The sequence below is a fragment of the Erpetoichthys calabaricus genome, chromosome 3 (assembly GCF_900747795.2).
Source record: "Erpetoichthys calabaricus chromosome 3, fErpCal1.3, whole genome shotgun sequence".
In the NCBI taxonomy this organism is placed as follows: domain Eukaryota; kingdom Metazoa; phylum Chordata; class Cladistia; order Polypteriformes; family Polypteridae; genus Erpetoichthys; species Erpetoichthys calabaricus.
Window position 1 is genome coordinate 266,286,919 of NC_041396.2, and position 22,447 is coordinate 266,309,365.

General features: G+C 39.8%; 1 protein-coding gene across 3 annotated transcripts in view; it reads right to left on the minus strand.

Moving 5' to 3' along the window:
* chrne (cholinergic receptor, nicotinic, epsilon) overlaps positions 1 to 22,447 on the minus strand; it is a 135,707-nt gene that overhangs the window by 67,305 nt on the left and 45,955 nt on the right. For all 3 annotated transcript variants that reach the window (XR_007934316.1, XR_007934315.1, XM_028798203.2), the window contains exons 9-10: positions 10,627 to 10,741; positions 7,601 to 7,811 (exon numbers count right to left, since the gene is read on the minus strand). Coding sequence is in view for 1 of the 3 variants with exons in the window: in XM_028798203.2 (XP_028654036.1) it covers positions 7,601 to 7,811; positions 10,627 to 10,741 (326 nt within the window). In the remaining 2 variants the exon portion in view is untranslated. The remainder of the gene's footprint in view (positions 1 to 7,600; positions 7,812 to 10,626; positions 10,742 to 22,447) is intronic.

Here is a 22,447-nt window from a genome sequence, read left to right on the forward strand (position 1 = left end):
ATTGGTTAAAATTTCATTGAGAAAAAAGTAGAAAGAAAAAGGTAAGAAAAGCAGATAAGGTGGCCTAGCGGCTAACATATTGCACTGGAAGTCACATGGCTGCCAGTTCAAACCTTCCTCAGACTGAATGTGTGTGCTGAGCAAGTCACTTCGCCTGACACTGTAGCCATTACAGAAAACCAGACACAGTTTAACTTTGATTTGTAAATTTCAAATTAATAAATAAAAGAGATGTAAATCTAATTAAAGCACTATAAAAAATTTTTTCTTTTAATTTTTACTCACTGACAAAATTAAAGCCAAAACTGATTCCAGCCTGTAAAGTAACTTTATCAAAATACTAAGAAACTGAAACAATTGTGTGCTGCTTCTGCATGTACTATACCTGATGTACCACAAAATGTTAAATGCTCCTGCCAATTATATTCTCTTTAATAAAAGAAAGAACTTACTGTAATTGCTGGTGAGATAGAAATCAGGACTGGCATTTTAAAACTCAGTGTCCACAAAGGGCACTCATTTCATAAATAAATGATTGACAGTTTAGAAATTGTACCCACTAGCACAACAAAATGCTTCTTTTAGCTCAGCCTTGGCAATGAAATATGTACTTATACTTGTTTTAAATAAAATATGCAACTTACCACATTGTTTAGGATATTGCCTTTCTTCACAGAGAGTGCAATGAAGACCTTGAACCTCAGTTGACTCAATGGCATTGGCTTGTTTTAAGGATAATTTTAAGAAAATTCTTCTCATTAAATTACAAAGCCACTGCACCAACAAGCAGAATTCCCTGCTTTGTCCATATAAAGCTACAAAATTAATCTGCTGATCCTGATCATCTCGCAAGCCCCAGTCTTACTGTCCATCCTGTGGTGAACATGTCTTCCAGATCAAGGGCATGCTGGTAATAAGCTGGGTATGGATGATCCAACCTTCCCCTTTAACAGTAAAGCATATCTGTTTGATGTCATATCATGCGAAAGTTAAATTACTTCTAGATGGTTCTGTATCTTCTCTCAGAAGGCTACGTTAATATATACCATTCCTCAATGTCCGATACAACTGAAATGGCTCTTCATAATATGAGTCAGCAGATTCTCAAGTTCCTCTCCCTATGAAAGAGAGGGAACCCAACCATTCTCCTTATGTACTTTGTGCCAGACACTTGCACCCATCATATCATTGTCTCATTGCTATTGCATTACAGCAGATGAAGCTGTGAATACAGATTAACAAGGAAATGGGTGTGTTGGCCAATGACCTTGTTTGTGGTTCATTACCACTTTTCTGCCATACCCTACTTGAGACTAACACTCCAAGGCATAAACTCCACCATGTGAGGGAAGCTGACCGACACTAAACTACAGAGAAAACCACTTTTTACAAAGACTGACTTATGATCTGGAACTCTGACTCTTGTCTTGACATCACATCACATTGAGAACTGCTCCACTGAACATTCGAGATCACCGTAAGATGAACAATCACCCATTATTATTCTGTTATGGTGATTATTACTATTATTGATTATTTGGCAGGACACTTTTGAATTACAAGCTCACAATATACATCTATTGTATTTCCACACTTTCTTTAGTACAAATGGAAATGGGCAGGTTAAGGGCCTAATAGTGTGTTAGTGGTAAACTGGCCATCCTTCTATTTAGGGCCAAGCCATTGTACCCCAGTGCTACTACTGTGGTTATAGTACAACTAATAACACAAACACACAAAACACACATTATATTATATTATATTATATTATATTATATTATATTATATTATATTATATTATATTATATTATATTATATTATATACTGCTCAAAAAAATTAAAGGAACACTTTTTAATCCGAGTATAGCATCAAGTCAATGAAACTTCTGGGATATCAGTCTGGTCAGTTAAGTACCAGAGGGGTTGTTAAACAGTTTCAGCTGCTTTGGTGTTAATAAAATTAACAACAGGTGCACTAGAGGGGCAACAATGAGACGACCCCCAAAACAGGAATGGTTTAACAGGTGGAGGCCACTGACATTTTTTCCCTCCTTATCTTTTCTGGCTGTTTTTCATTAGTTTTGCATTTGGCTATGGTCAGTGTCATTACTGGTAGCATGAGGTGATACCTGGACCCTACAGAGGCTGCACAGGAAGTTCAACTTCTCCAGGATGGCACATCAATACGTGCCATTGCCAGAAGGTTTGTTGTGTCTCCCAGCACAGTCTCAAGGGCATGGAGGAGATTCCAGGAGACATGCAGTTACTCTAGGAGAGCTGGACAGGGCCGTAGAAGGTCCTCAACCCATCAGCAGGACCGGCATCTGCTCCTTTGGTGCAACAGGAGGAATAGGATGAGCACTGCCAGAGGCCTACAAAATGACCTCCAGCAGGCCACTGGTGTGAGTGTCTCTGACCAAACAATCAGAAACAGACTTCATGAGAGAGGCCTGTGGGACGACGTCCTCTAGTGGGCCCTGTGGTCAATGCCTGGCACCGTGGTGCTCAGTTGGCATTTGCCATAGAATACCAGAATTGGCAGGTCCACCACTCGCTCCTTGTGTTTTTCACAGATGAGAGTAGGTTCACACGGAGCACATGTGACAGACTTGAAAGGGTCTCGAGAAGCCATGGAGAACGTAATGCTACCTGTAACATTGTTCAGCATGACCGGTTTGGTGGTGGGTCAGTGATGGTCTGGGGAGGCATATCCATGGAGGGACACACAGATCTCTACAGGCTAGATGACGGCACCTTGACTGCCATTAGGTATCGGGATGAAATCCTTGGACCCATTGTCAGATCCTATGCTGGTGCAGTGGGTCCTGGGTTCCTCCTGGTGAACGACAATGCCTGGCCTCATGTGGCAAGGGTATGCAGGCAGTTCCTGGAGGATGAAGGAATTGATACCATTGACTGGCCCTCATGCTCGGCTGACCTAAATCCAATATAACACCTCTGGGACATTATGTTTCAATCCATCTGATGCCACCAGGTTGCACCCCAGACTGTCCAGGAGCTCAGTGATGCCCTGGGCCAGATCTGGGAGATGAACCCCAGGACACCATCCATCTTCTCATTAGGAACAAGCTCCGATGTTGTCAGGCATGCATACAAGCACATTGGGGCCATACAAACTACTGAGTACGATTTTGAGTTGCTGCAATTAAATGTCAGCAAAATGGACTAACCTGCCGTATCATTTTTTCACTTTGATTTTCAGGGTGTCTTTGAATTCAGCTCTCTGTAGGTTGATAATTTTCATTTCCATCAAACGATGTGGCATCCTTTCATTTATAACACATCATCCAGTCCATATCAGTATAGATATCCAGCAGGATTTTTTTTCTCCATTGAGATCTGATGTGTTTTCAAAGTGTTCCTTTAATTTTTTGAGCAGTTTATATATATATACAGTATATATATATATATATACAGTATATATATATATATATATATATATATATATATATATATATATATATATATATATATATATATATATATACAGTATATATATATATATATATATATATATATATACATACACAGTTAGGTCCATAAATATTTGGACAGAGACAACTTTTTTCTAATTTTGGTTCCATACATTACCACAATGAATTTTAAATGAAACAACTCAGATGCAGTTGAAGTGCAGACTTTCAGCTTTAATTCAGTGGGGTGAACAAAATGATTTCATAAAAATGTGTGGCAACTAAAGCATTTTTTTAACACAATCCCTTCATTTCAGGGGCTCAGAAGTAATTGGACAATTGACTCAAAGGCTATTTCATGGGCAGGTGTGGGCAAGTCCGTCGTTATGTCATTATCAATTAAGCAGATGAAAGGCCTGGAGTTGATTTAAGGTGTGATGCTTGCATGTGGAAGATTTTGCTGTGAACAGACAACATGCGGTCAAAGGAGCTCTCCATGCAGGTGAAAGAAGCCATCCTTAAGCTGTGAAAACAGAAAAAACCCATCCGAGAAATTGCTACAATATTACGAGTGGTAAAATCTACAGTTTGGTACATCCTGAGAAAGAAAGCAAGCACTGGTGAAGTCAGCAATGCAAAAAGACTTGGATGTCCACGGAAGACAGCAGTGGTGGATGATCGCAGAATCATTTCCATGGTGAAGAGAAACCCCTTCACAACAGGCGTATCGATATCCAAGTCTACCATAAAGAGAAGACTGCATGAAAGTAAATACAGAGGGTGCACTGCAAGGTACAAGCCACTCATAAGCCTCAAGAATAGAAAGGTTAGATTGGACTTTGCTATAGAACATCTAAAAAAGCCAGCACAGTTCTGGAAAAACATTCTTTGGACAGATGAAACCAAGATCAACCTCTACCAGAATGATAGCAAGAAAAAAGTATGGAGAAGGCGTGGAACAGCTCATTATCCAAAGCATACCACATCATCTGTAAAACACGGTGGAGGCAGTGTGATGGCTTAGGCGTGCATGGCTGCCAGTGGCACTGAGACACTAGTGTTTATTGATGATGTGACACAGGACAGAAGCAGCCGAATGAATTCTGAGGTGTTCAGAGACATGCTGTCTGCTCAAATCCAGCTAAATGCAGTCAAATTGATTGGGCGGCGTTTCATGATACAGATGGACAATGACCCAAAACATACAGCCAAAGCAACCAAGGAGTTTATTAAAGTGGAAAATTCTTGAATGGCCAAGTCAATCACCTGATCTTAACCCAATTGAACATGCATTTCACTTGTTGAAGACTAAACTTCAGACAGAAAGGCCAACAAACAAACAGTAACTGAAAGCCGCTGCAGTAAAGGCCTGGCAGAGCATTAAAAAGGAGGAAACCCAGCATCTGGTGATGTCCATGAGTTCAAGACTTCAGGCTGTCATTGCCAGCAAAGGGTTTTCAACCAAGTATTAGAAATGAACATTTTATTTCCAGTTATTTAATTTGTCCAATTACTTTTGAGCCCCTGAAATGAAGGGATTGTGTTAAAAAAATGCTTTAGTTGCCTCACATTTTTATGCAATCGTTTTGTTCACCCCACTGAATTAAAGCTGAAAGTCTGCACTTCAACTCCATCTGAGTAGTTTCATTTAAAATTCATTGTGGTAATGTACAGAACCAAAATTAGAAAAAAGTTGTCTCTGTCCAAATATTTATGGACCTAACTGTATATATATGTGTGTGTGTGTTAGTAATTGTACTATTGCCACAATATACTGTATATACACACAAAATTGCTGCCACTTTCAAGTGTTGTCACACTCATGCCTGGGAGACAGCTTCAAGTCTTGTCAACTTGCAATTCCACCTCAAATTAAGGGATAGTGCTGTCTTGTAATGCTTCTCCTCTCCTTTGTTCTGCAGATTCAGAAACCAACAGCATGCCAGCACATGACATCACTTCCAGGTTTGGGGCTACTGGACCGTCCCTTTCTGCCACACCAACTTCATTACTGGCACAGTCGCAATCTTTCTCCAGTCTAATGATAAACCTGTGTATGCAAAGACATTACCCCCACCACATGTTCACTCATGTTTTGTTGTTTTTTATTTTACATTACTGGGGGTTATTTCTTTTTTATACTAATTTTTTATCTATTACTTAGATCAACCCAAAATTATATACAACAAGTGGAGAAAGCTTGAGCTTTGCAAATCCAGAAGCTGAATAGCAGATGATAGCACATGGGAGAACTGCTAATGTGATAGGTAGTGCAATGTATCAAATTTTATGAAAGCATACTGCTATCAGTTATACAAAGTTCATCTATTTAAAAGGAGTTCTGCAGTAGCAGAGTGTGTGAGGGTTGCCTGAAAGGGGTGCCAATCCATTACATGACACACAATGGCCATCTCACGGTCTATCCATCCATTTTTGAACACAGACTCATACTAATTCAGGGTAATGACGGTCATCTCAATCCTCACTTACTTAACTTTATTTTCATAATGTAATGTACTGTAGATTATTATTTAATATTTTATTTGTCATAAACTGTCAATTAAGAAATAGTGACTTAAAGAAACAGCTTTCTTTAAGAAAGTCATTGTGAACTCCCCAAGGTTTTAGGAATGCTATCACCAATAAGAACTTTTTGTTGAATGTTTCTTTGAGAAATGTAACTTTTGATTTCTGGGATAGAGGCATTTATTGATCTACTTGTAACTAGTTTTATAAGAGTGCTTTACAATAACTCTATGCATGACCTTCTATGAGGCATCTCCCCAGGAAGGGACAAGTACACTTATCTTTTGAAAATAACTAGCAAGCCTAGGGGAGCACAAGTGGCTAGGACATTAAAACAAATCAGTAATTAGAGATGGAATTGGGCCATGCTGAAACAGGAACTGGTATGAAGTAGGGAGTTGGCTTATTGTGAGTTGTGGCTGATTAGGATTGGTCGCTGAATCAGGAGGGTCACTCTGTAACATGACATACCATTGGTCCATGACGTATGACTGGGAACCAAAGAATTGGTATAAGTGTGGTCTATCTGCCATTCCCTTTCTCACTGTTTCTATATTTTGAGAATTCTCTCTCAGCAGCAATATTGAGGCAGGCAGGTTGCTTGGCCCTATGCAAATGATAAGCTAGCTAAGAAGCAAATTGAGTGTAACCACAAGATTATGCACCGCCTGGAATTACACGTCTAGCACTATTAGGTTGTATACTCTGTTTTTATATGGGACTAGTTGTAATAAAACATACTATTTATAATGCATGAATAAATATGTAACCTTTATCTCCTGCCTGTTCTTTTGCTCTATCTAACTGTCTGGTGTTATAGATGTAACAGGAAGGTGGGAGTGTTGAACTACAGTACCTAATAGCATGGTAAGAGTATAAGATTAAAGGTCTATATAAAGGAGAGGATAGGGTCACACTAGAACCTTAACATAACAAAACACGTAACACCAACAGTTCTCTTAAATTATTTTTGATGCTTATCGTGAGGATAGTGCTAATTATCATTCCAGAATACTTCACCAAACAAAACACTTTGACAAATTCATTAGACAGCCCTTCCATATCATGCAGGAAATAAAACAAGAAGAGCGTAGAGAAGAAAAGATCTAAGGTCATTGGGAAACAAGTGTAACAGAGGATGTGTGACCAGTTAGATAAGATTTTTAAGAATTTACAGTTCTTTCTGTCAGAGTAGAGTGAATATATAACTGCTCAGTGGCACCATAGGATTTTGGAAGTGATGCACACAACTCTCTCTAGCAGCTAACTTTACTTTTTGGGAGATATTTTGCCCAAGCAGTTAAAGAGAATCATTGATCTTTATAATACTGCAAATTTATTTTGAATGTCTTTAATACAACAACACCTGGTCAGCTTCCTTGCCCGTAACTGAATATGTTGACCCCCTGCGTAAAAAGGACTGGAAGTGGTGATGGGCAAGAATCTGAAATAACCCCCGACCTCTACAGGCTTTCCTTTGATGTTAAAAAGTTAAGTGTACCTGTTAACAGGATATTAAAAACAAATAATTGAAGACGTTTTCAGTACTTACAGGGTAATTGGAGCTTTGTGGCTCTGATTCATGGATATGTTTCCTTCTCTTTAACCCTACCCTGCCCTCATTTCAACTAGAAACTTACCAAAAGCGTCCAGGTAGGGACGGGAGAGCCCGTGACGGCTTCTCTGTCTCTCGAAGACCAGCTCACTTCGTGGTTGCTTAAGGATGTACTCTTCGGCCTTTATCATAATTCCAAAGGAGCTTCTCCTCCTTGTCAGATGGTCCTCCTCATTGGACTCCTCTGATGATGGAATATTCATTCCAAGGTAATGTGGCAGGATTTCCAAAAATACCTGGAGAAAAAAAAAAGTCGTCTATGGGTGTGTGGACAATAAGCGTGCTGCCATGCTAATTTTATCTAGAGAAACTTTGCTCAATAATCTGCATTCTGACCACTCCTCACTACAAATGGAGACACAAATTGAGCTGACTTGCTGTTCTTCAGGTTCACCCCATTAGGGATGGCCCATGTTAGTTTAAATATACGTACACATGCCTTGGGTTTTAGGTTACTTTCGGTGAGCTAAAGCAAATGAAAGACAAGAGGGAGTCTGATATTCCTCACGTTTGAGCACCTGCTTGTAAAAATCAGTGATTGCACTTGGCATTGTGTGGACCTTTCTCCATTGGTCTGTCCATAAGGATCTCCCTTCAAACCCCACACCTTTTCTCTCTTATATTTTCTCCTAATATTTAATTCTTAGATTAACAGATGTGGAATTAAGAATAAGACACCTAAAACCAGTGCTGATATATGGGCAGTCTCAGGAAATGCATGTTGTCGGTTTGCCACAAACACAGAATACTTTATAAGGTAACTACCCAGAAATAAACAAAGTCCTAAAAAGGTGTCCACCTTAATAAAAGGACAAGCGTCTGTGTGCCCGTCCTTGTGTCCGTCCAGTTTCTACGTCTCTGCTATCCAACAGATAGTGCATTACAAACATTAGCACTGTTTTTACCACACCAAATGGTACATAACAGAGACATAGCAAATGAATGGACACACTGCACTGCAAACGTTAACACTGAGTTCTATGTAGATCACTGTGATTTCAAACCATCTTAGATGGGTAGCACAGCTAGTTCTCTAAGTTAAATTGTTACACACTTATTTAGTGTGCTATCCATCAAACTTGCATCACCACTCAGCTGGACTGCTACAATTCGTTTTTCAATGGCTTCCCTGTAAGTAGGCTGTTGTCTCAGACCAGCAGTGTGATGTCTACTACAGCCCCCAGGTTTCTTGACTGTGTGGCTTGGTGCCCAAAACAGAATCACTTTCCTAACTCTTGACTCTCATTTACAAAGAGAGAGAGAGGTTAGGAGCACACGCTGATGCAGCACATTGCCGCACCCACCACACGACAAACCAACTCAAGATCCCAGATTAGGACCGGAGTGCAGCCATGAAACGGGTGACACCTCAGCACCACACTAGTTCAGATGAAATGGAACCAATGTGAGTTTTTTTTTTTTTATGGTGGCTGGAGTGCCAATTCTGCCACCAACCCCCAGGTTTTTCCCTGCAGGATGGAGGGCCTACATGCAGGGGTATTTACAAAACTTGTTATTAATCCAGGCCCTCAAAATTTAATATTAATATATAAGTCAATTAGACAGCAAAGATCTGACATCAGCCACCTTGCATGCAAAAGACCCCCTCTGGTCTACTCTTATGAAGTCCTGTTGATTATAGAACTCAGATTTCACATACATTCCCTGTGTCTTTCTGTACCTACTTTAGTGAAGCTGACTTTAGCTTATTTGACACATTCAATACCATTAAAGTTAAGGGATTGGATAAGGAGGTCACAATATCCATGTTGTTATTTGTTATTTTTTGTATCATGTTGTGTTGATTTTAACTCTACAAACTGCCACTCTGTGAAAGACACTATATAAAGTAAGGAATGATAGATTAAACTCTTGGATGTGAAAAAAAAAAAACCTTCTTGGACATCCTCATCCCTGGAGCATTGTGTGGTAGCAGCAATAACCACTGCTTCCTATACACCACACAGTGGAGAATGAGGTATAATAATTATTGCTTGTAACTAATGATAATAATAATTCTTTACATTTATACAGTGTTTTTCTCACTACTCAAAGTGCTTTACATATTGAGTAGTGAGCCACTTCAACCACCACTAATGTGCAGCATCCACCTGGATAATACGATGGCAGCCATTTCGCACCACACATTAGCTGTTAGATGGTGAAGGGGTGAGAGATACTTAGCCAATTAGAGGCAGAGGATGATTAGGGGACCAGATTGGATGAGGCCATTATGGGCAATTTAGCCAAGACATCAGGATACATTACTACTCTTTAATGAAGGATGCCCAGGGATCCTTAACGACCACAGAGAGTCAGGACCACAGTTTCACATTTAATTTGAAGGATGGAGCCATTTTTACAGCACAGTGTCCCTGTCATTGAGATCCACTTTCAGACCACATGGTAAACACCCCATGCTGGCCTCGCCAACACCACTTCCAGCAGCAACCCAAGCTTTTCCTGGTTGGTCTCCCATCCAAGTACTGGCCGGACCTGAACCTACATAGCTTCAGAGTGGTAGAGCTTAATATTCTACAACTGGCACTCCAGCTTAGTCCAGGGTACCACAGTGGCTGCAGGTGTTTTTTTTTTTTTTATTATTTCCAACCTCTTTCAAAAATCAATGAGCGACATTTATATCCGATTGATCTAATTGTTTCATTAGCTAACGTTTTCAATATGTGACTGAAGCAGCTGCTTCACTTTTACATTCAGATTTATTTAGGCCTGTGTCTACACTTCTCATCACTAATTGAAGGGAGTAATCTCCACAGAAAAAGGTAAATATCATAAAAGAAAGATTTTTTACCCTTTGAATTATGACTCTACATGGTCAGCTTTCACTTTGGAACAATATTCAGCTTAAAATATGGCACAAATCACTGTAAATAATACCCCTACTAAACACCCTTCTGTAGTACTATTCTTGAAAGGCATTATATAAATAGATGATTAACAATGAAGCTAAACATCAGAAACCAAAAAAAGCATTTAATCAATTCCAGATTCATAGTTACCCCTGCTGCACCTTTCCCTTCTTTTTCTTACCTGCTTGAGTTTCTGGGACATACTGTGAGAGTTGGGGGTCCTTAGGGAAATGTTGAGTACAATCACACAGTTGGACACAATGAGTGTTGCCACACACATGACAAATAGCAGGTACCTGTGGTGGAAAGAGAAGACTACAGCACAGAGTTATGGGATGAAGAAAAAAAAAAAAAAAACATTTAAGACAGACGGGTCTGTTTGTGCTGAAAGGGCTTCCAAACCAAGAAAAGGCAGCTGTCCAGAAATGTGGATTTGGGTCTTTCCACAATGTGGATGGTAGGTTTAAAACAAAAACAAAAAAAAAAAAAAAACAAAGGTCATGAGACATATTTCTGGAGAATTAAAATTCTAAACATCAGAAGAATGCTCCACTAGGCTTTGTTTTTTTAATGGTCACTCAAGAATTGTCCATCAAGTTCTATGCAAATAAAACAAACTGCAGTGTTTAAAAGCCTGACGGCAGGAGTTTTGCTGTGCATGAGTGTGTATCACACAGTGAGTGTAGCTTAATGACATAAGAGACCCTGGGTTATATTTATAGCTGCTTTTCTCATTTAAAATTAAATGGAAAGGAGAAGCAGACAAGGAACATAAAAGAATAAATCAGCCACCTCCAATTGCCTTAAACTAAATAATGGCTTTTTCAGCGATTGTCCTATTGGTGGCCTCAAAATTACTGTAGTGCCTGCAAAAGTCTTCATACTCTTGAATTGTTTCCTTCCTATGGACGTATAGAGTAAATTAAATTTACACTTTCTTAAGTATTGTATGATGCACATTTTATTTTGTGTGTGAATCATAATTTATTCCATTAGGTGGCTGTACTTACTCTAGATGTGTATCAATTGGTTATCTGCTCATTCTGCTGAGTGATACAAGAAAGGTGCGCCTCCTCGTACCCTTAGTTGTTAGCTGTGTTACTGAATGCACATACTGAAGTAGTTTCATTAATCTTTTAAATGTTATGATACCCAGGACACCACACTTCTCTGTCAGCTTTTCCATTCTGCCCTGCCTTTTATACATGTACATTTTTTTTGTCATTTTCCAATCTCCTTGCTCTTGGTTGGTCTATGATTTGTTTTGTGTTTTCTGTTCATACTGTGCTTTGTAACCTTTGCATGTATCAATTTGGGCTCAAAAATGACAGCACCAATGAACAAATCGATTTTAAAATGAAAGCAAAACAATGTCACTAACAGAGCAGTAAAAATAATAAACACCTTCACAAATGTCTAATTAATGTACAGAAAGACACCAAATAATTCCAAGTATGTAAAAACAAAGATTTAGCAAAACTAAATTTGTCTGAAGGTACTATTGTCAGATGGATGGGTCATGTTAGTCTTTTAGGGGGAAAGGTTTTAAGGATATATAGGGAATATATATTGTCATGGATACCAGGAATGGCCTGGCATTCCAGGTGGGATGGTTCAAGGTTTCTTACTTGGCCAGAAGGCCAGTTTAACAAAAAGACAGGGGGAGACCAATCACATGGACTATTTGCTCCCCCGATACAATAGGTGGCAGTCTACCTGCCTACATGGAAATCCACATGATAGGCTGGGAAATGTAGGAACAGACCATCCCCACTTTAGGGAACTTCCGCCTGACAGAGTCTGGCATAAAGGAAGCCACTCGACCTCATCCAGGGGAGTAGGAGTAAGGGAGCAGCTGGGCAACACTCGCCTGGAGGAGGGAAAGGAAAGCAAAGGAAGACAGAATAAGAGAAATTGTGGCTATGCTGTATTTACGAATAACCCGTGAAGGTACTTGCTAAAAGAAATTGTTATTTGAACCTAGAAATTGTGTTGGTCACTATATAAATTATATATATATATTATAGCTACTATATATACTATATATATACTATACATACATACATACATACATACAGTCATATGAAAAAGTTTGGGAACCCCTCCTCTCAGCCTGCATAATAATTTACTCTACTTCAACAAAAAAGATGACAGTGGTATGTCTTTCAATTCCTAGGAACATCTGAGTACTGGGGTGTTTTCCAAACAAAGATTTTTAGTGAAGCAGTATTTAGTTGTATGAAATTAAATCAAATGTGAAAAACTGGCTGTTCAAAAATTTGGGTCCCCTTGTAATTTTGCTGATTTGAATGCATGGAACTGCTCAATACCGATTACTTGCAACACCAAATTGGTTGGATTATCTCATTAAGCCTTGAACTTCATAGGCAGGTGGGTCCAATCATGAGAAAAGGTATTTAAGGTGGTCAATTGCAAGTTGTTTTTCATTTTGACTCTCCTCTGAAGAGTGACAGCATGGGATCCCCAAAGCAACTCTCAAAAGATCTGAAAACAAAGATTGTTCAGTATCATGGTTTAGGGGAAGGCTACAAAAAGTTATCTCAAAGGTTTAAACTGTCAGTTTTAACTGTAAGGAATGTAATCAGGAAATGGAAGGCCACAGGCACAGTTACTGTTAAACCCAGCAGGTCTGGCAGGCCAAGAAAAATACAGGAGGGGCATATGCACAGGATTGTGAGAATGGTTACAGACAACCCACAGATCACCTCCAAAGACCTGCAAGAACATCTTGCTGCAGATGGTGTATCTGTACATCGTTCTACACTTCAGCGCAATTTGCACAAAGAACATCTGTATGATAGGGTGATGGGAAAGAAGCCCTTTCTGCACTCACGCCACAAATAGAGTCGCTTGTTGTATGCAAATGATCATTTAGACATTCATTTTGGAACAAAGTGCTTTAGACTGATGAGATAAAAATTGAGTATTTGCTCACAACAAAAAGCGCTTTGCATGGCAGAAGAAGAACACCGCATTCCAAGAAAAACACCTGCTACCTACTGTCAAATTTGGTGGAGGTTCCATCATGCTGTTGGGCTGTGTGGCTAGTTCAGGGACTGGAGCCCTTGTTAAAGTCGAGGGTCAGATGAATTCAACCCAATATGAACAAATTCTTCAGGATAATGTTCTAGCATCAGTCACAAAGTTGAAGTTATGCAGGGGTTGGATATTCCAACAAGACAATGACCCAAAACACAGTTTGAAATCTACAAAGGCATTCATGCAGAGGAAGAAGTACAATGTTCTGGAACGGCCATCACAGTCCCCTGACTTGAATATCATCGAAAATCTATGGAATGATTTGAAGCAGGCTGTCCATGCTCGGCAGCCATGAAATTTAACTGAACTGGAGAGATTTTGTATGGAAGAATGGTCAAAAAATACCTCCATCCAGAATCCAGACACTCATCAAAGGCTATAGGAGGCGTCGACAGGCTTTTATATTTGCAAAAGGAGGCTCAACTAAGTATTGATGTCATATCTTTGTTGGGGTGCCCAAATTTATGCACCTGTCTAATTTTTTTATGATGCATATTGCATACTTTCTGTTAATCCAATAAACTTAATGTCACTGCTGAAATACTACTGTTTCCATGAGGCATGTAATATATTAAAAGGAAGTTGCTACTTTAAAAGCTCAGCCAATGATAAAGAAAAATCAATAGAATTAAGAAGGGCTCCCAAACTTTTTCATATGATTGTATATTCATACTAATTATATATATATTATATATATTGTGATAGGTGGCCGGCCGTTCATCCCGGCCAATACCCCCAGGCCGCCAGGTGGAGCCCTCCCTGCAGCATGGAGGTGCCCCAAATGCCGGCAGGGAATTCTGGACAATGCAGTTTTTATCCCCAACCATGCTGGATGCCGTGGGGGCCGCTAGGGGACGCTGCAGGGAGGAACAAGGATTATTTGCCCTACGCCCTGGAAGTACATTCAAGTCACATGGACAGGAGGAATGACGTGCTTCCGGGGTGATGAAGAAAGGATTTTTATCTAACCCGGAAGTGTTCCTAGTCACGTAGACAGAGAGGGCGAAACACTTCCGGGTCAAGGACTATAGAAAGGATTGTGACAGACCAGAGCGTTCAGCTAAGCTGGGTGGAAGGGTGGCAACGCATCTGGGAGTGTGGAGGATTGTATTAATTTTTATTATTGATTATTGATTATTATATGAGTATTGTGGAGTGCAGGTGCTTTGTGCACTTTAATATTGTCCAAATAAGTAATTATTGGACTTTTTCCTGGTGACTGAAGAGTGGTCAGAGGGTTTAAGGGGTCGAGAGGACCGCAAACTGTCACTATATTATATATATATATATATATATATATACTAGCGACTTGGCGCGCGCTACGCTGCGCGTTGGATGACCACAGTTGAAGGACTCCCTGTTTAAACGCGCCTGGCAGTCGTGAACTGGGTCCTTCATCGCACCGCATTTGATTTTTGCATGGGAAACAAAATTTCAAAACAAAACCCATGATTCACGAAGTGTGGGACGCAGACTAATCAGAATCGTATACTTTGTGTAAATGGTTGTAAGGAAGAGGAGTGGAGACGCGTCGTTGCGGTAATGTCTGTGAGTGGTGAGTGTCAGTTTGTTGCGAGCGAGAACGGTGAGAGCGTTCACTAGGGAGTTTCTTGGGAGACCGTATGTTTCTGTATATTACGGTTGTTTTGCAATCGCAAGGACCTGTCGTCGGGTGTCTCATTGGCACGCTTTTGCCTCTTTCTTTCGCGATCACGGCGTAATGTGTCCTCTCTCTCTGTAGGAGTTTGTCTATTATGGTTGTTTTGCAATTGTAAGGACCTCTCGTCGGGTGTCTCATTGGCACGCTTTTGCCTCTTTCTTTGGCGATCACGGCGTAATCTGTCTTCTCTCTCTGTAGGGGTTTCAGTTGCCTTTCGTTGTGCGGCAGAGACGTGTCGTTGAGCTAATCTGTGTGAATACTGAGTGTCCGTTTCTTGCGAGTGACTGGAACGCCTTTGCCTCTTTGCTTCGTGATCACGCTGTAACGTGTCCTCTCTCGCAGGAGCAGGTTCAGTTGCCTTTCGTTTCGGCATTGTTCGATAAGGTCTCCTCCGTACAAGTGCACATGGGTAGCTGAAGACGAAAAGGCATAGTGGGCTGGAAGGGAGAAAATAGAAAATCGCGGCTTGAAAGACACGAATTGGTGACCAGGGGAACCATCCGACTCAGACGCGGGGCTCAAAATACTCAAGTGCACATGTAGCAAAGTGTAAATGTTATTTATAATTTTATTTTTTTTTTTGTTATGAACTTCCCCAAAAGAGTTGATCCCTGTAAATAGTTAATAATATATCAACAATATAATCTGTTGTAGTACGGCGTTAATTAGCGTCACACCTCATAACCTGCATACACCATGTTTTTGGCTCTAACGCCAGAAGCACGGTGGACGCTGTAAGGGTAGGTTGTGGTTTCTGTTTCTTTCGTGATTTTTTTATTTCATTTACTTTGTGTTAATAATTTATAATCGATTTCATTTATTATTTAATAGGCAGAGGGGAGAAGACAATGTGTATTGTAAATAGTTCTGTTTGGAAAATTGGATTCATTTTTGTTGGGGCTTTTCTACGGGGCAGCTATACAGCCAAAAGGAACCAGGAACCCGGACATGGACACGGACACCGCGCTGGGCTTTTATTATATATATATATATATATATATATATATATATATATATATATATATATATACACACATACACACATACACACAGTATATATGTGACCAATATATACATATACACGCACACACACACATACATTCATACAAATGAGCTCATTTCTAGACTCTGAATTCTTAATTTTATTTATTTAGTAAGCTAATTCATTTTAATTAAATATTGTGCTCAGCAAGGGTTTTGGTTTTTAGCCTTCATGTTTGGGAATATTGATCATATTTGTAAGAGCCATTTGTATAATAATGTGTAAATGGTTGTGGAATAAAGTGAATTAGTTGAATAATCATTCCTTTGTGTGCAGTAAGTAGGTGCTCCATTAGTCCGTTCTGCTTCTAGCTTTAATTCTATGAAGAGGGTGGGTCAGATTATTGCTGTTAAGAAGGACACGAAGCAACAGTTTTTTTGACCTTTTTTTATATATAATTACATAGATTTCAAGTAAAGGAAATGGCATTTTGTAATTATGTTAGGTCAAGTTTAATAAATTAATCATGTTCTTTAATTTACCTAAGTTTTGCAATAACATTCTTTAAATAACATGAACAAAATTATGAACAATTTAACGCGTCAGAATCTTTGGTCCTGCTCCAAGTGGCACTTAACAGGGAGTCACCGCTATATTATTATTTACATAAAATATTCCAGACTCCTGGGGTACCACTGTGGCTGCAGGTTTTCATTCCAACCAGCTTCACAAATAAATGGTTCATTCTGACTTTTAAACAAGAAATTTGCATTTTTGCTATCTCTTTAACTTTCTTTTATCAAATTCTTTTTAATTGACCTTTTCCATCACGCTGTACATTAACAGTAACTTCTTTCTTGTATCTTTAAAATAGGCCATGATCAATTTATAATTCAAATTGCCCCCACCCTTAATAAGAAACATTTCATATTGTTTCAAAATAATGTTAGACCTAACAGCAACCTCCATGCATGATTTCCATTACCTTCAGTTACTGATTTTAAAAGTATAACCTCATTGAGTCAAAATGATTCCATTTAAAAATGAGCCACAAAGGACATTCAGGGCCTTTGAAGATCCTTCATCAAATCTACACTTAGGACAAGTTTATTCTTGGAGTTGTTTTAACTGGTTTTGTTTGAAATGTTGTGACCTTTGCTTCAGTCTCACTTCATGTTGCAAAAAAGGGTTTTTCTCTATACATAAGAATTTGAATAAGGTGAGTCGATGCTCATATGCTGTCAATTCCATTCATTCCTTTATTTTAATAAACTGCCTATTCCAGTATAGTGTTGCAGCCAATCATAAGTGCAATGGAGCATCCAGTCCTTTATAGTGTACCTGTTCAATTGTTGAGCACATTTACACACACAGTCAAATGGAGCCAATCAACTTAACCTACATGTTTTTGGGGTAGACCATACAAACTCCACACTGACTGGTCAACAATCAGATTTAAGTGTCTGTAGGGGAGGTTTGAGGATGCAGACCTAAACTTCTGCTTCACTCCCTCGGCCCAAAAAAACAAAAAATCTCACTATGGCACGGGGTTCAACAATGGTGCAATCCCACAACGGAGCGTCCACGTTCATTTCACCTTGGCTTCACTAAGACTATTGGCAGAGCGCTGTGCTGTGTGTGTTCAAACTTCCCAAAAGCCATTGCAAACATGTTGTATTGTGTCAGCTTCTATCTATTGCAGTTACCATGTAATTTCCAAATTGCCTTTAATTTTTTATTTATCCTCATATTTCAGTCATCCGATTCATCCTTGCAGGGATGTTTCAGACATGTCCAACTAGGAGAAGACCTTGGGAAAGACCTAGGACACACTGGATTGATTATATTTCCCAGCTGTCCTGGGAACGCTGGTATTTCCCTTGAGGAGTTGGAGAAAGTTGCTGCAAAAAGCATCTTTGCGTAGACTGTTGCCCCCTGCAACCCAGACAAGCAGTAGGAACTGGATGGATGGGTGCTCAAAGGCCAAAAAATGTTCTACACTGCATGCAACTATTACTACCATTACCAAAGCTTTCTCTTCATAGTGAAAAAAATAGGCAGACTATGACTTTACCACGATGACTGAAATGGTCACTGGCTACAATGAATAAACACTTGTAAGGTCAAACATGAATTTGATAGCTCGACTAACTAGTAAGTAGATAGATAGATAGATAGATAGATAGATAGATAGATAGATAGATAGATTTATTAATCCCAAGGGGAAATTCACATATTCCAGCAGCAGCTTAAGGCTAAAGGTTATGATGAAGTCAATGCCAAGAGACAGTAGAAGGAATAAAATGGTTAAGAATATTTCCTCCCTTAAAAATAAATAAAGAAGCAAATATGTGGTAATACTATGTTCGTATTGCGTAAGGTAGAACAAACTTTCTACTTTGCACCTACCCATATGGTACAATGTGGCACAGTGGTTATGGTTGATATCTCGTAGCTTCAGACTTCCAGCCCAGTCTCTGTATTTAGTTTGCATGTTAACCCGATGTCTGCATGGGGATTCAACTCAAAATGTAAACATAAGCAGACTGGAGACTGTAATTACCCAGTGTGGGGTGTTTATGTATGTTCTGGTACCTCATCCATGACTGCGTCAATCTTTGTGCCCAATGTTCTTATCAGTCAGGTGTATTGGATGCCACATCATGCCAGTTAGTAAATATCTGCTAGACAGCTCTTACTGTGCAGTCTGGATCTGTCTGTGTCGACATGACTGACATCTCTATGAGGACTGTAGCCACCCAGAGAGTTTCTTTTCTCCAGATTGTCAATACTAACCTTTTCATGAACCACTCCTCCATTGACAGCTAACCTTAAACATATGAAGTATGAAACATATTGTTTTCTATTAATTTGTGCGTTATTATTCCCATGACTGGCTACATTTACTGTATGCTGCTTTGTCTTTAGCAATCTGTTCCTCATTCTTCCCCAGCTTACTCTGGAATATAAAAATAAGGAACAGAATAAAAGTCTTTCACTGTCTTTTACTGAATAAAGAAGGGTTTGAAGGCAGATGGATGGATGAGTGGGATGTCCACTTGTTTGTAACCAAAATCACCTTAAACAAATGCACATCCATTTCAAAACACAGAGCATCTCTGCTTTTTCCACAATGGAATAACTGATTCCTTAGCTCAACAAATGGAGCAATGAAGGGTGAAAGGACTTGCTTAGGGATCTGAACCAGCAGCATCATAAAATATGGTCTGTTACCGAGAGCCAAGATGGAAACATTGTTGTATAGTTACAAAGTACAAATACTTCATTACTATACTTGAATATGTGTTGACAATATTTCTATGTTACTTGATTTCCTATTTATGTTCACTCTTACTTAGCTACATTTTCAAATGAAAATCTACTATATTTACTGCAAAATTAAACCAACAAACAAATCAGCTAAACATTTACACTCAATGGTTTGCTCAATCAGTTCTACAAAATACAGGATTCACATACATGAAGCATCTGGGATGAATTTCAAATGCATGTTGTTGCCACTAACACCCAGTCATCTACGCAGTCATTCCAAGTACGCCTCACTGCAGCCTGCAGAACAGGACAGGGCTGAATGTTGGTGATGTGCAGTGCCAGTCCTGGAGCCACACTGACCTCCTGCCAGCCACCAAACAGGGTAGGTTTGGATATGTGGAGTGAAGATAGAAGTTGTAGGAGACATGCATCCTGAATATTGATAGATTCATGATTTACAACAGGATTTGAAGTGCACACTAACATTTATTTTAAAAATCTTACTTCTCTTTGCGTGCTACACTTTTTACTTTAATTTATGGTTGGGTTTTTAAAACAATAGAACATTGGAACAATCTAGACAAGATCAGGCCATTCAGCCCAACAGAGCTCAACATTCCTATCCACTTAATTCTTCTAAAATAACATCAAGTCGAGTTTTGAAAGTCCCTACAGCCCTACTGTCTACCACACTACTTATTACTAACTTACTCCATGTGTCTGTGGTTCTCTGTGTAAAGAAATGCTGCTTAATGTTTATGTGAAATTTGTTCTTGTTGAACTCATTTTTTAAATAACAGTCTTGATCCATTGTACTAATGTCCTTCATAATTTTAAACACTTCAGTCATGTCACCTTTTAATCTTCTTATGCTTAAAATGGAAAGACACAACTTTTAATCTTTCCTCATAACTTATCACCTGTAGCTCTGGAAACAGCTTAGTTGCTCTTGTCTGGACTTCTTCCAGTGCTGTTATGTTCTTTTTTTAGACTGGAGACTAAAACTGCACACAGTATTCCAGATGAGGCCTCGCCAGTGCATTATAAAACTTGAGCAGAACCTCCTTGGACTTGTACTCCACATATCGTATTATTTAACCAAACATTCTTTTAGCCTTCTTAATTGCTTCTGAACACTGTCTGGAAATTGATAGTGTCGAGTCTGCTACGACTTCTAAATCCTTCTCATTAGGATTTTTATATGTCCCATTTTGTATTTAGGCCTTCCTTTGTGTAATACTTTACACTAGCCAATCCACGGCGTAGCATACGCCGCATAATTATTTATTGATGGGTGAACACTTCCTGAACGACACAGTTGTCCAAATGAGGTGGGTCTGAGGATACGACTGTGAGTGAATGATAAGATGGAACTCTGGGGAGAGCAACATACAATTGTCCGTGACTGAAAACTGGGTTTGGCAGATACAGGCATATCGTTTTGAAAGCTTGGCCCTGTGCCTTATTAATTGTCATTGTAAAGGCCAATCTAACAGGAAATTGTCTGCGTGTAAAAGTAAAAGGCAAATTTGAATCTAATGGGGTCAGGGAAATCCGGGGAATAAGGACAGTTTGTGAGGTAGGATCTGCGATAGTTTTACACTCCAGTACATTGCGGTGAATGCTGGTAACAGTCCGTCTAGTGCCATTACAGAGACCTATTGCAGGCAGGAGGTTTCTGAGAAGCATGATGACTGAACCTATTTTAATTTTGAGTTTATGCAGAGGCATGCCAGTGGGAGTAAGACTGCTAAGAAATTCTTCGGGGAATGAAACTTGATCTGTGGGATCGTCTGTGACGATGGAGGCAACGCTGGTGAAAGTTACTTCGTCGGTAGGGATAAGTTTCAGTACTTGTTCATTAAGGTTTAGTGAGTCTTTGTTGGTGACGCTTAATATAGCTCGCGTACTGAGTTGTTCCGGAGTCACAGTTGAGAAACACTTTTTTGAATGAGTTTTAAGCACAGGGAAACAATGAACATTTGAAACATCCGTAATGTAATAAACCACCAAGAAAAATAACATTGCAACAATGCACGCTATGAACCAATTGCTGTAAACAGAAGTGAAAACAAAATCAAGCCCGGTGCATTCTTTAACTGCCTTCTCTGCCTTATGTGTCCAGCCCCCTTTCTCTCTCGCGTGTGTGTGTGTGTCTCTCTCTATCTCTCGTGTGTGTGTGTGTCTCTCTCTCTCTCGTGTGTGTGTGTGTGTCTCTCTCGTGCGCCTCTGTGTGCGTCGCGTTCTCTCTCTCTCTCTTTCTGGCTTGCTCGCTCGCTGCACAGGGAATGCACAGGGAGAGACTGAATACGTGTGGAAATTATCGGCACGCACGGCTGCTTAGTGAATTATTGTTGGTGGGCGGGGCTCTGTGAGTTGGCGGGTGTGGCGCTGTCTTACGTGCGTCTTGCTTGCCATGGACGGTTTCTGAGAAGCATGACGACTGAACCTATTTTAATTTTGAGTTTATGCAGAGGCATGCCAGTGGGAGTAAGACTGTTAAGAAATTCTTTGGGGAATGAAACTTGATCTGCGGGATCGTCTGTGACGATGGAGGCAACGCTGGTGAAAGTTACTTCATCGGTAGGGATAAGTTTCAGTACTTGTTCATTACGGTGTAGCAAGAGTTCATTGGTGATGTTTAATATAGCTCGCATACTGAGTTGTTCCAGAGTCACAGTTAAGAAGTTGATGTCACCATATAGTTGTTGAACGGGATCAGAAATAAAAGGAAAACAATGTGAAGGTAATGGACGTGGGAGGAGTGTTAGAGTTGGCGGGCGGGGCTCTGTCGTGCGTGCCATGGTCGGCTGCTTAGTGAATTGTTGGTGGGTGGGGCTCTGTGAGTTGGCAGGCGTGGCTTTGTCTTGCGTGCGTCTTGCTTGCCATGGACTTAGTGAATTATATATATAGATTTACTTTCAGTAAATTTCATCTGCCACAAATCTGCCCAAGCCTGTATGCTGTCCAAGTCCCTCTGTGATGATTCCACAGATTCCAGATTATCTGCCAATTCACCAAACTTGG